At 37.8% G+C, this 15,295-nt stretch overlaps 1 protein-coding gene across 1 annotated transcript in view; it reads right to left on the bottom strand.

The window, feature by feature from the left end:
- Positions 1–414: 414 nt before the first annotated feature.
- ME2 (malic enzyme 2, NAD(+)-dependent, mitochondrial) overlaps positions 415–15,295 on the bottom strand; it is a 52,038-nt gene continuing 37,157 nt past the window's right edge. Inside the window, exons 12-15 of the mRNA XM_006837559.1 lie at positions 10,651–10,753; positions 6,916–6,986; positions 5,731–5,829; positions 415–582 (exon numbers count right to left, since the gene is read on the bottom strand). Coding sequence (XP_006837622.1) covers positions 415–582; positions 5,731–5,829; positions 6,916–6,986; positions 10,651–10,753 — 441 coding nt within the window. The remainder of the gene's footprint in view (positions 583–5,730; positions 5,830–6,915; positions 6,987–10,650; positions 10,754–15,295) is intronic.

The raw sequence follows: 15,295 nt of genomic DNA, 5'->3' as shown, positions 1-15,295 counted from the left end.
TCACATCCACAGAAATGAATTTCTATTTTAGTAACACTGAAATAACTGGGTGGGAAAAGATTATTTATTATTACCTATCATGGTAAACAGCAAATACTTTGGAAAGAATGATCAGGAATACAAGTGAAAACATTCACAAACACATCTTTCACATCTCTCTGATGTGGAGTGGGCTACACGGTAGAATGAAATCATTATGGTTATTTGAATGTAGGGTTTTGGTGGACGTTAGCAATACAGTCTACACATTAATCTCCAAAAGACAAGGAGATCCATGGGCAAAAAGAAACACGAGCAAAGTGTTAGGAAAGGATAAAATGCAGAAAAAAAGCCATAAATTTGAGAACATTATTTCTTTTTGTCTAAAAAAGTGATTCCCTGAAGCCTGGAACATAGCGGTCAGGAGGAGGGCTTCTAGCTGGGTATCTGGGGAGGCTTTGATGCCGCCTCGGGCCACTCGTACACATCAGGCAGCAGGGACTCGTACTCACTTCGCCAGAGTCTTTCTCTAACATACTTGGCCTTGTCTTCAGGCTCGGGGTATCGGAAAGCCATTTTCTTAGCGTATAGATATTCTATAACCTAAAAAATAGATAAGATTACTGTAAGGCTCCAAGTGTTACCCTACTACAGAGAAGTACTGTTACAAAAAAAAGTTGCCTTTTTTTTAAGGAAATGAAAAATTACTTTGACTCACTTAAAAAAAAACACCCAGAAACTACAGAAAGCTAAAAAGATACAAGTGTCCTCGCTTTTCAAAGTTTGCTTTACACTACTTTGCTTTTATGAAAGACCTTTATTAGTACCTGTTTTCCTTAACTGATCTGAAGACTTCGCTTTTACAAAAAAAGGTGAAAAGCAGAACTAGCGCTCAGCATTTATTTTGCAGCAAGTTGTCAGAGAAGCCGTGTACAGCCCAAGCAGCGAGAGTGGCATCACCAAAGTCCTTCCCCCGGAGCCACACTCAGCATCACAGCATCAGGCCGCCAGGGCTTTAGGCTGTGTTTGAACACACACTGTATGCATTTCCTACTGACTGCTGGTGGCACTGTAGGATAAGCGCTGGACTGCTAATCACAGGTCAGTAGTTCAAAACCACCAGCGACTCTAAGGGACAAAGATGAAGCTTTCTGTAAAGATCCACAGCCCTGGAAACCCTACACAGAGTCCATATGTGTCAGAACCAACTCAATGACACTTAAGAACAATGACTTAGGAGCTTATATTTTAGGTCTGGGAACACGAAAAAGTTTCTCGCATATAAATTAATGGTCATCTGGGCTTGTGAAAGCTTTCATTTGAATGCTGCCTTAGGGTAGCTGAGGAAGTTCTGTCAATAAAGATCATCTGAAAGTACTTTTCTTCTCACTCTACACATGGGGACAGAGTACGAGGCGCTTCTCGTTCTCAATCCCTGGCCTAAACAAAACAGTCGGGCTAGATGACCTCCCTAACTGGCTCAGGAGGATTTCTGACCTGTGCAAACAGGCCAAACACCTGGGCTGGTGGTGAGGCGAGGCCCTCGGAGCCTCCATACGTCTCCAGGGACGTGAGGCAGCATGGAAGCTTCTTCACAGGGAAGCACAGTGCCTGCCAGCCAGTAAATTCCCACAAAACAGACTGCGACCGAGCCATGACGTCAGACAGCACCCATTTCCAACCTGCAGGCATGGAGGAGCTGACTGGTGGCTATATGGGGACCGTTAGCAAACGCTCCTGCCCCTTGGACTGAAAGGAGGGGTCAGGGACAGGCACCCCAGGAATGGGGCAGAAACATGACCCTGTCTGTGGCTTGGCACTGGTGCTAAGCACAGGTCACTTTCTACCCCCTCGTGTGTTACTCTTCATCCAGACACATGTGCAATCTCTTAATTGACTGCCCCATCTGTAATGCTGTGCTCGAAAGTCTAAGTTGAACCCTATTCTTCCTAGCCTGGGGATCTAAAATCCTCAATTGTTTTGCGATAGTAAGATGTTCTCACTCCTTAGTGGGGTACTTGTGTGTCTGTACAAGTTGGCCTTAAAAACACCTTCAAATCTTTTCTTACACCACTTTTCTACTTATTCCTCAAGCCCCAGGCTAACTGACTCTTGAACCATATCATGCTTTACTAATTTAAAATCTTTGCTAAGTTTGTTGTTGTTGTTTAGTGCCATTGAGTCAGTTCTGACTCATAGTGACCCTGCATAGGGTTTCTGAGGAGGAGCTGATAGGTTTGAACCACTGATCTTATAGTTCCCAGGCCAGTGCCACACCTGACAGTCTAGTTTGTTGTTGTTGTTGTTGTTAAGTGCTGTTGAGCTGATTCCGACCCATAGCGACCCTATATAGGGTTTCTGAGAAACAACTGGTGAACTTTGCCAACCTTGCAGTTCAAATGGCTTTGCGGTCTGGCACATTAACCCACAGAGCCACACCAGAAGTCTAGTTTAGGAGCACTGAAATAATACAACAATAACATTGTCCAAAGGCAAAATCTTATGAATGTTATATAAGCTAAGAATGTGTTTGACAAATTCTACATCTAATCCTGTTGTTTAAGAAAATCTTAGTAAAGTAGAAATAGAATTTACTTCTTTATAAAGATAGAAAATATTCCCAGCATCACATTTAATATTAGACTATAAAGATATTATACTTATCAATCCAACTGTTTAACATTGGTCTAAAGTTATAGACAATTAAGATTGTTCATCAAAGAAAATGATAAAGTTTTAAGAAAATTAATAAAAAACGAATACCTTTCCTATCTATTAGCAATGGCCGGTTAAGAAAATATGTATGGGAAAAACCCCTATAAAAAAATAACAAAAATTTGAAAAATATCTAGGAGAAGCATTAAGCTAGATACTTTCTAGCACTAAGCTAGAAAGACTTAAAAGACCTTCATAAGTGACGAGAGATACTGAGACGGGGAAGACTCATTACTGAGAGACTTAATTATAAATGCAACATCGTGGACAAGTTTGCAGAGTTTTCTTAGAATTTAAAAACCTGGTTCAAAACTTCATTAAAAAGAATAGTTTAGAACAATCACGAGAATACCAAAAAACATAATGGAGGGAAACACAAAGGACAAACTCTAATAAATATGCTGTTACATCATACACAATATATGACTTAAACAGTGCCTAACAGACAAAAGTAGCCAGGAATAGATCCAGCATTACGCATTAATAAAAGCAGCATTCCAATCAATTGGAAAACAACAGATGGGATAGTCAATAAATAGTACTGGGGTAAAGGTTAACCACTCAGAAAGAAACAGTTTCTCTATATTACATCATACATTAAAATAAATCTCAAAGGAATTAAATAGGTGGATGTTGCTAGAATAGACAGGTGGATATTCTTAGGTGGATATACTTGTATTTTGAAATGAAAGAAAGTCTTAACATTAATAAAACATGAGGAAAGAATCCACAAAATTAACCAGTAATTCCATAAAAAGCTTTTTAAAGAATGGCCTGCCCCTCAAAATCCCATAAAGTTAACATCGACGACAAATGGGAAAAACCACGCCTCTAACAGAGCAAGCAGAAGGCTTAGAGAGAAAAAGACCTTTCTAAATCAGTACTAGAAGTTAAGGACAAATGCTCCAGTAATAAAGTGAGCAAAGGTTTTGAACAGGCAGTTCACACAAGAAATACAATTGTTCAATGGACACTATCCAATTTCACAAAAAAATAAATGCTTTCATTAAAAATATATAACTTTCGCTTATCAAATATGTAAGATTTTAAAAAGTAGCTTAAGTTATTGGCAAAGGTGTAGGAAAAGAAATACACTCACATCTAACTGGGCACTGTAACTCAGTGCTTTTTTCTAAAGAGATGTTTGGCAACATATATCAGAAGTCTTAAGCACATCCATACCTTCTGTTCTTACAGTTTAAGAATTTAAGGGAAAAACAGTTACACATGCACTGAAATACTTATCTATCCATAAAGATGCTCACAACAGCATTATTTCTAATAACAACAAAAACTGTAACTGTCCAAACACAGAAATGGTTAAACAAATTAGTAACAGAGACAAAACCATGCAACATTAATGATCATTCTGAGAATAATCACATGGGGAAAGGTTTATAATAAATGGAAAAAGCATGGTGTGAAACAAATTACATATAAAAAAACAAAACCCTGCATTAGTATCTAATGCATCAAATTGGTTCTTGAGATGATCTCTAAATTCAGGTGGCATATGTTCAAGGTCATATTTTGGCTCTCACGGACTTGTTTTCATTTTCTTCAGCTTTAACCTGAAACTGTATGTGAGTAATTGATGGTCTGTTCCACAGTCTGCCCCTGGCCTTGTTTTGGCAGATGATATGGAGTTTTTCCACCGTCTCTTTCCACAGATGTAGTCAATTTGATTTCTGTGTATTTCATCTGGTGAGGTCCATGTGTATAGTCGTACTTATATTGTTTAAAAAAGTATTTGCAATGAAGAAGTTGCTGGTCTTGCAAAACTCTATCATGTGGTCTCCAGCATCACATTTATCACCAAGGCCATTATTTTCCAGCTTATGGATCCTTCCTCTTCCAACTTTCACATTACAATCCCCAGGATTTATCCCTGCATCTTGATTGCATGTGTGATCACCAGATTGAAGAAGTTGGTGGAAGAATTCTTCAATTTCATCATCAACAGCTTTAGTGGTTGGTGCATAAATTTGAATAATAATGATTGGTGCACCAATTTGAATAATAACTGGTCTTCCTTGTAGGTGTATATAGATGTTATTCTATCAGATAGTACTTCAAGATAGATCTTGAAATGTTCTTTTTGACAATGAATGCAACAACATTCCTCTTCAATTTGACATGACCTATATGATTGTTTGATTCAAACTGGCCAATTACCAGTCCTTTCAGCTCACAAATGCCTATAATATCAACCTTTATGTGTCCCATTTCATTTTTTATAATGTCCAATTTTCCTAAATTTATATTTTATACATTCCATGCTCAGGTTATTAATAAATGTGTGCAGCTGTTTCTCCTCATTTGGAGTTGTGGCCCATCAACAAATGAAGGTCCTGAAAGCTTTACTCCATTCACGTCACTACAGTCAACTCTACCTCAAGGAGGCAGCTCTCGTCCCCATAGAATTTTGAGTGCCTTCCAATTTCAGGGGGTGTTCATGGTCGGCACTCTATCTGACAATGTTTTCCTGCATTCCCAATTCTTGTGTCTCCTGGCATTATTACCTGACACTGTTCTGCTGTTGGTCATAAGGTTTTCAGTGACTAACCATTCAGAAGTAGCTCGCTCCTCCTTTTGGCTAGTCTGTCTTAGTCTGGAAGCTCAGCTGAAACCTGTCTAACATGACTATTTAAAATAGTATAGGTAATATAATTCTACGTATTTCTTGCAGGCATAACTTCCAGCATCACAGCAATACACAAGCCACCACAGTAAGACAAACTGACAGATGGGTGGTTGGTATATGTGCATATATGTATTTTTGGGGGTCCTGGTGTGACACTGCGGGTTAATGCAGTGGACTGCAAGGTTGGTTTGAGCTTCAAGGTTAGTGAGTGGTTCAAGCTCACCAGCTGCTCCTTGGAAACCCAAAACAAAAGTTGCTATGAGTTGAAACCGACTCAATGGTACTTAGTAACAACAGACAACACATGCTTCAATTTATCTCGAATAAACTTGTATTGCTTGTATAATAACAAAATCATTAAAACTTACAGGAAAAAAAAAACAGCTACTTACTTTAATAGCAATGTTAGTAGAAACTTCTTGGATATTAGCAAGTGGAGGGTAGAGTCTTCCCTGGGATAGTTCTCTATCTGTCAACTGACTTGTCAGTGCCTACAATGAAAAAGAACATTCCCTTTTGTTAAAATAATCCACAATAATAAGAACCTAATGAAATGGACAGAGGTTTGAGAGAGCAGATAATAGTACAGGTAATGTAATTCTACTTATTTCTTGCAGGAATATATATTTGACTTAATAGATATAGGATAGACACAATTAGGATAACAATAGGTAATATAAAACTTGACAACATTTATAGTAATGTTTGCTTTTCTGAACGCTTATCTTGAAGTCTGGTGCTCCAAAAGACCAGCACTCCAAACAAATCAGTACTTTTCTAATAAAAAATACAGGGAGTGGTACTTTCTCTATGCCATCATAACATGTTAGTTACTTCCAGATATATACAAGTACAGTGCATGTATTATACATTTCAAAAGATTCATAGTGTACAATAAAAACTTTGAACAATCATGATTTAAAAAGTTAATTTTCTGCAACAGTAGATGGTCAAATCCAAACAGCAATTGACTAGTAACTTTTTTCTCATTCAAAAGGCAGGTTTAATTCGTGCTCTCTTTCTCTGCTTTTAAGACCCATTCATCTTTTTTTTTTTTTTAACTCTTTATTGTGAATTGAGTGAAGATTCTAGAGCAGATCATCCGTTTTGCATTGAACAAATCACACATTTTGTTCCATCTCACTGACTGCAATCCCCTCCATGGAACATCCCCATCCATCCCACTTCCTCCCGGTGTTTCCTGTGTCTATTTCTCCTTCTTTCCCATCCTTCTGAATTTTGTCCTTGGGTAAACGTTGCCCATTTGATCTCAAATGGCTGATTATTCTACAGAGTGTGTACTTCACTAGGGTTACTGTTCCTCTTACAGTCCTGTCTGTTGTCTGGCTGAAGAGTGAGCCACAGGGGTGAGTTCAGTCCCAGACCTGACAATAACCAGCGGCCACAGTCTTGGCCTTCCACAAGTCTCTATCTGACCAGTAAGGTTGCTCTTTCTATGATTTTGAATTTTGTTCCACATTTTCTCCCACTCTATCCAGGGCCATCTAATGTGAAGATCCACTCATCTTTATAATCCACCCTTTATAAAATAATCAAACAATAGTTATGTCATTTACCTTTGCAGCTTCTAGGAAAACAGTGTCACAAATATGCCGAGTGCCACTGAGAATGACAGCTAATGCCACACCTACAAGACATTTTAGAGTGTTCATTTAGTAAAGTAACTTTTGTTACAAAAGGAGCCAAAGGAATTCCTAGATTTAAGCAAATAAATGGTGACTATCCAAAATAAAAACAAAAACCCACTGCCACTGAATCGATTTTGACTCAAAGGGACCCTACGCAGGGTTTCTGAAACTGGGAATCTTTGCTGGAGCAAACAGCTTCATCTTTCTTCCACAGAGTGGCTGGTGGATTTGAACCACCAACCTTGTGGTTAGCGGCTTAATGCCTAACCTACAGTGCCACCAGGATTCCTTCTATACCAAATACCCACCCCCAGAATAGAAAGCAGCCAAGAGAAAACAGAAATCTAACACTTAGTAGTACTGGAGAATATTGTCAACTGTAACAATTCTTTGTTTTTTTTTTACATTTATCTGATTGAGTTGTTAGTTTTAAAGATTATCTATTGACTCTTTCTTTGGGAAGCATATTATTAACTTGTCTTCACACTTCTACCCTTATCAATATAGACCATAATTCTGGTTCAATCACCATTCACCATTTAGACATATTATGAGTTCATAAATGCCAATAACACCTATGCATTAAGAACATACCATGGTAACTTTTCCTTTCCTGCATAACTATTTTTCTCAGAAGTTAATTACTATATATTTCTTTCTCTCTCTCTCTCTTTTTTTCCCCCAGGAATTTATATTCTCTTACTCTGAAACCCTCACTCAAACTGTATAAATTTTCTTTGAGCAACTGCACAGCTTGTCTAATTCCGTCTTCTAGAATAAACCTCTGCTGGAGCGAGCTTTCTGCCTGTTCTGATCTGCTCAAGCTACTCTCCATTCCAGATATGGAGCTGTCATTGTAAAAGATGACTTCAAATTTTCCTGAATCCCATCTTTTCCAAGTTCTGGGTTTCTCCCTCTTTTTGGCAGGATACATTCTCCTGTGTTTTCTACTGGAAAAAATAAACAAAACAAAATAGTGCAGGGGAGATAATTTTTTTGAAATCTTGAATTTCTGAAAATGTCTTTCTTTTAAGTCTTTCAACTTATTTGATAGTTTTTCTGGGTTTAGAAATTCCAGGTGGGAAATTATTTTCCTTCAGAATTGTGAGGGGCTATTCTGGTACTTTGTAGCATCTGTTGGTGGTGGTGGGAGGGTCAGGGCCGATGTGACTCCAGCCCTCTCCAGCTATTACCTTTTTATTTCCTCTCTGGAGGTATGTACTTACTGTTCTGAAATCTCAAATAATGTGCCTTGTAGTGTGTTATGTCTCTCCCCACCCCCCCAGGTTTAGCTCTTGGTAGAAATTTGGGTCTTTCAGTTTTGGGAAATCTTGATTTCCCTGAAACCCTTACTGTTCTGATACTGGTGTTGTTGCTAAGTGCTGCTGAGTTGGTTCTGACCTATAGCGACCCTGTATAGGGTTTGAAGAGTGGCTGGTGAGCTTGAACTGCTGACCTTCCAGTGCTTATCCTAGCATGTACTGATATTATACTTTCCTGGAATAGTCTTCTAACTTTCTTTTTTCATTTTCCATTTCCTGTCTTTGTTCAATTTCTAGGAGACCACCTTGACTTTTTCTTCTAGTCTTTCTATCATATTTTTCACGACTTGAATTTAGCTTTCAAGAGCTCTTTTTTTATGAGGGGGGTGGGTGGGTGTATTCAGAATGCAAATTGATTTGGGTATATCACTGCCCATCGGTGTTTGGCCCAGGTCCCGGGTGAAAACTGGGTAGTCATGCTTATGGAATAAAGAAAACCCAGGAATCATTTAAGCCATAACCATAAAGTCTCAATATGCAAATTAGAAACTTCTAATTCAGTGTCTGAATTACCATTTTAATCTTCATTCAAAAGTTTAGGCGCCCTTTTGCCTCTCCTCAAACCCCATACAGAACAAGACTAGAAGCAGATTGACTACTTTCAAGAAAAGAGAGGGGTCTCAAGAGTTCATTTTTGGTTCCTAAAAGAATTTTCTAGAAGCCCCCCCTCCCCAGAACTCTTGTCTTATTTTAGGGATACAATATCATCTTTTGTCTCCAGTAGGATATTAAAAGTTTTTTTAAAAAAATGAAACTTTTCTTCTGTCTACCAAATTCCTGTGTTTTCCTCTTAGGTTGCTTTTTTCTGTTTGTCTGTTTTTGACTTGTTTGCAAAGTAAATTCTAATAAGAATCTCCATATAGATTTGAGAAAATTTTGTAATCATAAGGAAAAAGCCACTATTAAAAAAGAGTAATTACAAAATAAGAAAAAAATTATTTGGAATAAAAAATGATGCTGAGCTGACTGAATTGATGCTATATAACTGATAATATATAATATTACATGATTTATTCATTTCTTTTAGTTTGATTAGCATTGTGGTTATATTTTTTTCTACAAAAAGAACACAGATTTTCTTAGGGGTACACACTGAAGTGGTTAAGAATGAAGAGATGTTATGTCTCTAATTTGCATTAAAATAACCAAGTGAAGGTGGGGCTGGGGGGAGGGAATACAGGTTAAATCAGTCTGGCGATCTGCTGATAATTGCTGAAAGGTGGAAGACTGGAACATGGACTTCACTGAAATATCCTCTCTACTTTGTACATGTTTAAAAATTTCTGTAATAAAAAGGAAAAAAGCAACTGTTGAAGCACTAAAAGTGCTAAAAACCCACAACAGATGAATGAAGAAACATCACAGAAATATTTCAGAATCAAAAAAGCAGAGATAAAAACATAAAATAAAATGTTTAAGTCAAGGACAATTGAGGGATTTGACCATGGTCTAGCACAAGTTCCATATAAGGAAAAAAATAGAAATAATGGAAGGAAAGGAATGGTCAAAAAAAAAAAAAAATCCTTCAAAAAAGAAGGTAAGTTTTAACAGCAAAATGGGCCCCCAGTACACAGGCATGATAAATGGAATAAACCGTAATCTACAGCCATTCTGGTAAAATTTCAGAAATATAAAAGATAAAGAAAAAACACACACTTATGGAGAAAAAGCTAGTCTGTATGAGGAATGAGAATTCACTGACACCAGATTCTAGATGTCTAAAAATGAACGATGAGGCGTCTTCAAAGGTCTGAGGAAAATGACTTTGAATCTACAATCTCTACCCAGCCAAACTATCACATGAGAGCAGAAAATAAAGATACTTTCAGATATGTAAAACAGAAGAGATGATGGATTAGTGGCGTACTGGGTTATGTGTTAGGCTGTAACCACAAGGTCAGCAGTTTGAATCCACCAGCTGCTCCTTGGGAGAAAAAGGAGACCTTCTGCTCCCATAAACATTTACAGCCTCAGAAACTCTACAAAGGGTCATTGGGAGTCGGAACTGACTTGATGGCAGTGGATTTGGTTTGGTTGGTCATTATATTTGATCCCTTCAAGGTTTTATTGAGTTTTACAAAAAAATTCAGTGATATAAAATTAGATGTTCTACTATATCAAATCATACTTTTGTTTACACTGAATATTTACATAACTGTGGTTTTTATTTTTCAGAAGCAATCCATAAACAAAGCATTGTTGTTGTTGTGAAGTGCTGTCGAGTTGGTTCTGATTCATAGTGACCCTGTATAGGGTTTTCGAGGAGCGGCTGGTGAGTTCGAACTGCTGGCCTTGGGGTCCAATGAACTATTATTCTCTAACAAGTGGTGATGGCATTTACCTGGAAAAATATATGCGTTGTTCCCTTGACCTGGTGTAAACACTCGCCCATCACTGAGTTTCACTGGTCCAAATGGACTGCCACTTGCGAACAAACACCTTCCCTGTTAATGAAATGCAATCATTTCAATTTTGTTACTTTATATGGACTCGAAAATCTTGGTGGATTCATATAAAATTAAATCCTGTAGTAAAGCAGGCCAATAATTACTTGGAAACAAGACATAATTCATTTCATGAACTATTCTTCCATTAAAGCCCTTTCATTAAAAGGAGGTTTGTTTTAAGCATAGTACACATTCAAAGTTGGAAAATTACAATTAATAAATGTAAACAATCCTGACAATACTTCCATCGCCACTAAAATTTAAAATGTACCTAGCCAGTAAATGTCATCAAAGAGTGATGTAAACATCTGTCAAGAAAGGGAAAAATATAATAAACTAAACTGTTCCTGTTTACTGTACACCTGCTGTTTCTGGCTCCTGTATGTGTTGCTTTACATGTGTCGATTCAGTTAATTTAACCCTCAGAAAAACCTCAGGAAGCTATCGCCATCTCCAATTCACTGAACTGAAAAATGAGAACACCAAGCACTCGGCAGAAAAATCACACATAAAAATGACAGCAGTTAAGTGAGGGGATTTGCACAAGAACACCCACACTTGCAAATATCCACTTGACCTGGCTTCAATGGCTGGATGATCAGAACTCGACTAGAAGAAGAAAGAAGAGGAAAAAAAAGAGTAATTTAATGCAATTGGATGAACTGGACCTACACTTATGGATGTAGTAGCTCAACAAGAGGGAACAAATCTTTACAGTGAGGCTCATTCCTACCTCCTTTGTATATAAGGGATACAGGGATGGGCAACTTGGACATTGGTTACCCAAAATGTTGGGGCTAAGAAGGCAAGAAGTGACTGGCTTACAAGCTTTCAAGAGGGAGCCTAGATCCAGAGGGCATAGAGGAAGGTAGAATCTCCACTGAGTAGTATCCAATCTGTCTGGGCAGGGCTGATGAAAGAACTCTTGTGGTACAATAGTGAATAATTGCTATCAAGACTGACTGTGAGGGTTGGGAATGTAAAGGTACGGATGTTTTGTAGCAAAATGAGAGGAGTGGTTGACTCTGCAGTCCAGGAGCGGCGGTCCCTGGGACCATCAAGGGAGAAGAGCGGCGAGTGGGACCCTACCCAGTGAAGCAGTAACACCAGAGATAGAGGCAGAGACGATGACGTGGAAAGATGGAGTGGTTGGGGACTCTAGACCCAGAAAGGGACAGGGGCTGTGTGCTGACGACGGAGGGGCAGGCTTGCAGAGTATACCCTTTGGTTGTTTGATGATGCATGGAGGGGATGGTAATCATGGCAATGAAACAATATACGATAGGATGAATGTAAAGCTAATGTTCTCCCATGTAAACTATCACATAAGTCACAAAAACTTAAAATAAAAAAAAAGATAGTTAAATTTGAACCCAGATTTAAAAAATAATTTGAAGACCCACAGTCTTTCTATTATGCCATCAAAAAAAGCTAAACAATTTCTAAATCAGGTATATGATAGAACCACACTATGATTCCAGTTTAAAAAAAAGGGGGAGAGGTTTGTTTTAAGAATAGTACACATTCAAAGTGTACTGAAAATGTATGCCTTGATGAAGAAAACGAAGTGTCTGAATTTGCTGTGCCATTATTTTGGTACTGTGTCCTTTAGTGACATAATACGGCACTGGCTTATCCAGCATTTCTAAGAAAATTAGGTACCCATGTAATTGAAATATAGCTGAAAGTTAATTTATGAAACAAAATCCTTTAGAGCATATCATTTTTTGCCTCTTCCTTTAAAAAAAAAAAAAAAAAAGGAAGAAAAGGCACGAGCTAGGGGAAACAAGGAATAAAATCAGCCACATTTAAACAACTCCTTGGATAATGATAAAAGGTGGTTTACAGAAAAGTGTATTCTTTCCACAGTGTTGTTTTTTTAGGGCCAGAGATTCGGTTCCATTGTATAGTATTTCCAAGGAGTGGGTTTGAACTGCCAACCTTGTGGTTAGCAGTCTAGTGTTTATCCCACAGTGCCATACAAGGAGTCAAGAATAAGATGGACAAACTACCAGGTTATTGTAAATGTCTTAGTTCTGCTTCGTCTACTTTTCTCCAGAGTTAAAAATACATACTAAGCCAAGAATAAGTATTTTTTGAAATGCAATAAATCCATGATATTAGTGAATTTAACATTCAAGAATTTTACTCTTTGGACAATCTGAAGGAACATTCAAGCTGTACTGCTGCCAAGACAGATTGTTTGTTCTTTGGGCAGTCCATGGTATGGTCAATTTGTTTTGCCAACAGCATAACTCAAATGCATCAATTCTTCAGTCTTCTTATTCAGTGTCCAGCTTTCTCATATATATCAGGCATGTTAGTCCCCAAGGTGACATCTTTGCTTTTTAACACTAATGAGTTCATTTACAGAGATTTGCCCAATGCATTATGTCCTTTGATGTCTTGACTGCTGCTTTTATAGGCGTTGATTGTGTAAAATGAAATCATTGACAACTTCAATATTTTTCCTTTATTATGATGCTTATTATTAAGGAGCTCTGGTAGCGTAGTGGTTACGAATTGGGCTGCGAACCTTAAGGTCAGCGGTTCGAAACTACCAGCCGCTTCACGGGAGAAAGATGAGGCTTTCTACTCCCGTAAGGATTTACACCCTCGGAAACCCTGTACAGGGTCACTATGGGTCGGAACCGACTCAACGGCACTTAACAACAACAACAACAATGATGCTTATTGGTCCAGTTTAGGGACTTTTCTTTATGTTAAGGCTTAACCTATATAGAATGCTGTAATCTACACATAGCCTTATCATTCTCTAGTTATAATGAAAATCTTCCTTGCAGATTAAAGTTAGTTCAAACATAATGAATAGATTATTTTTGTGACATTATTAATTTTCATAGCTTTGTAAATTAATTATATAGCATAGCCCTTTAGGGGAGAATTGTTATGTTCTCATGACACCACTGAATTTGGAGATTTAGGAAGATCTTAAGAATGCTCTCCAGAATGGCAAGATTCCTCAGCAGTTCATCGTCTCCAGGCCATCCTTTTTCACACATGATCCACTTATAGCTGAAACCAAACTTTAATAATGCCAGCATTCTCACTCTGAAGTCCAAGCTAGCCTATTCTTGGTCTGGAAGCAGCTGACCAGTATAATGACGAAAAAAAAAACAACAAAAAAAAACTTTTTCATTGAGCAGCAGAGGGTGCTAAAGTAACATCAAGATTTCCGTACTGAACCTGAGGAGCTAAACGCTGAAGCGGTGGCAACAAACACACAGAAGTTTAAGCCATTATTTGATGCAACACTAAGAAGAAAGGCTAGAGTATATTAGACTATCACACAATATTTTATCATTACTGTCTGTAAGAGACAGAACTATTTCAAAGTTATAAAGAATATTTGGATCTTAAAATTGATGAAGTGCTGGTTATCAAACCCATCTCCTTGGGGAGTTCCCATTCACTCCAATGATGCACATTAATTATAATGGCATGACTAAAAAGAAAAGCTTAGAAGCATTAGTTGTATTGATCAGTGATCACTGTGTAAAGATGAAGATATCTTTTTCTTAGGCAATAACCATTTTTTAGGAGTAAAGCAGGATTAGCAATCAAAGTAAAATGATACCATATTTTGATAAAATAGCTAAGATAGAAAACTAAATAGACTGATTTTTTTTAATAGACATATATTTATATTGTGAATTTGTACATGTTGTCATTAAGCAGTGTGGAGCTGGTTCTGACTCCAAGTGACCCTTTATAGGGTTTCCCAGGAGCAGCTGGTGGGTCTGAACATCCAACTGCACAGCTGGCAGTCTAGTGCTTATCATACAGTGCCACAGTAGGACTTTGTAGATGTTGCTGTTGTTGCTAAGTATTGTTGAGTTGGTTCTGACCCATAGTGACCCTGTATAAGGATTTCTGAGGAGCGACAGGTGAGCTTGAACTGCCGACCTTCCAGCTCAAACCGACTTTGCAGTCCAGTGCATTAGCCCACAACACCACACCAGGACTTTGTAGACAGATGACTTTAAAAGATTTCAATTATTATTACAGGTTTCAGTAATAATTATTAGATAAAAGCAGCATTGTTGGAAATCAACAGTAAAAAAACAACAACTATCATTTCGACTAACACAGAATGACAATATAGAAACAACAGGAATTTTGAGGAAATACATGTAAACACGGAGTCCTGATGTGGCGCTGTGGGATAAAGCACTGGACTGCAAAGGTCAGTTTGTACCATAAGGTTGGTGGCTCAAAGTTACCAGCTGCTCCTTGGAAACCCTATACAGGGTTGCTATGAGTTGGAATCAACTCTATGGCACCTAACAACAACAACAACAACATTGTAAATACACACAAATGTGATGAGACAAAGATTGCTAGGTACATTAAGAACACGGTTGTTGTTGTTTTATGTTCTGGTTTTCCTTTTTATTTAATCAAAGACTGGTGAATCGACATAAATAGAGCACAACTACTTCAGATCATTCTTCATATTATATAAATAGACTGATGAACGTATTCTGAAAGAAACCTGCAGTCATTAATGAAAATGCA

This window comes from Chrysochloris asiatica, unplaced genomic scaffold (genome assembly GCF_000296735.1).
Source record: "Chrysochloris asiatica unplaced genomic scaffold, ChrAsi1.0 scaffold00021, whole genome shotgun sequence".
Classification (NCBI taxonomy): Eukaryota; Metazoa; Chordata; class Mammalia; order Afrosoricida; family Chrysochloridae; genus Chrysochloris; species Chrysochloris asiatica.
The sequence above is the reverse complement of the archived record's forward strand: the minus strand, read 5'-3'. Positions and strand labels throughout refer to the sequence as shown.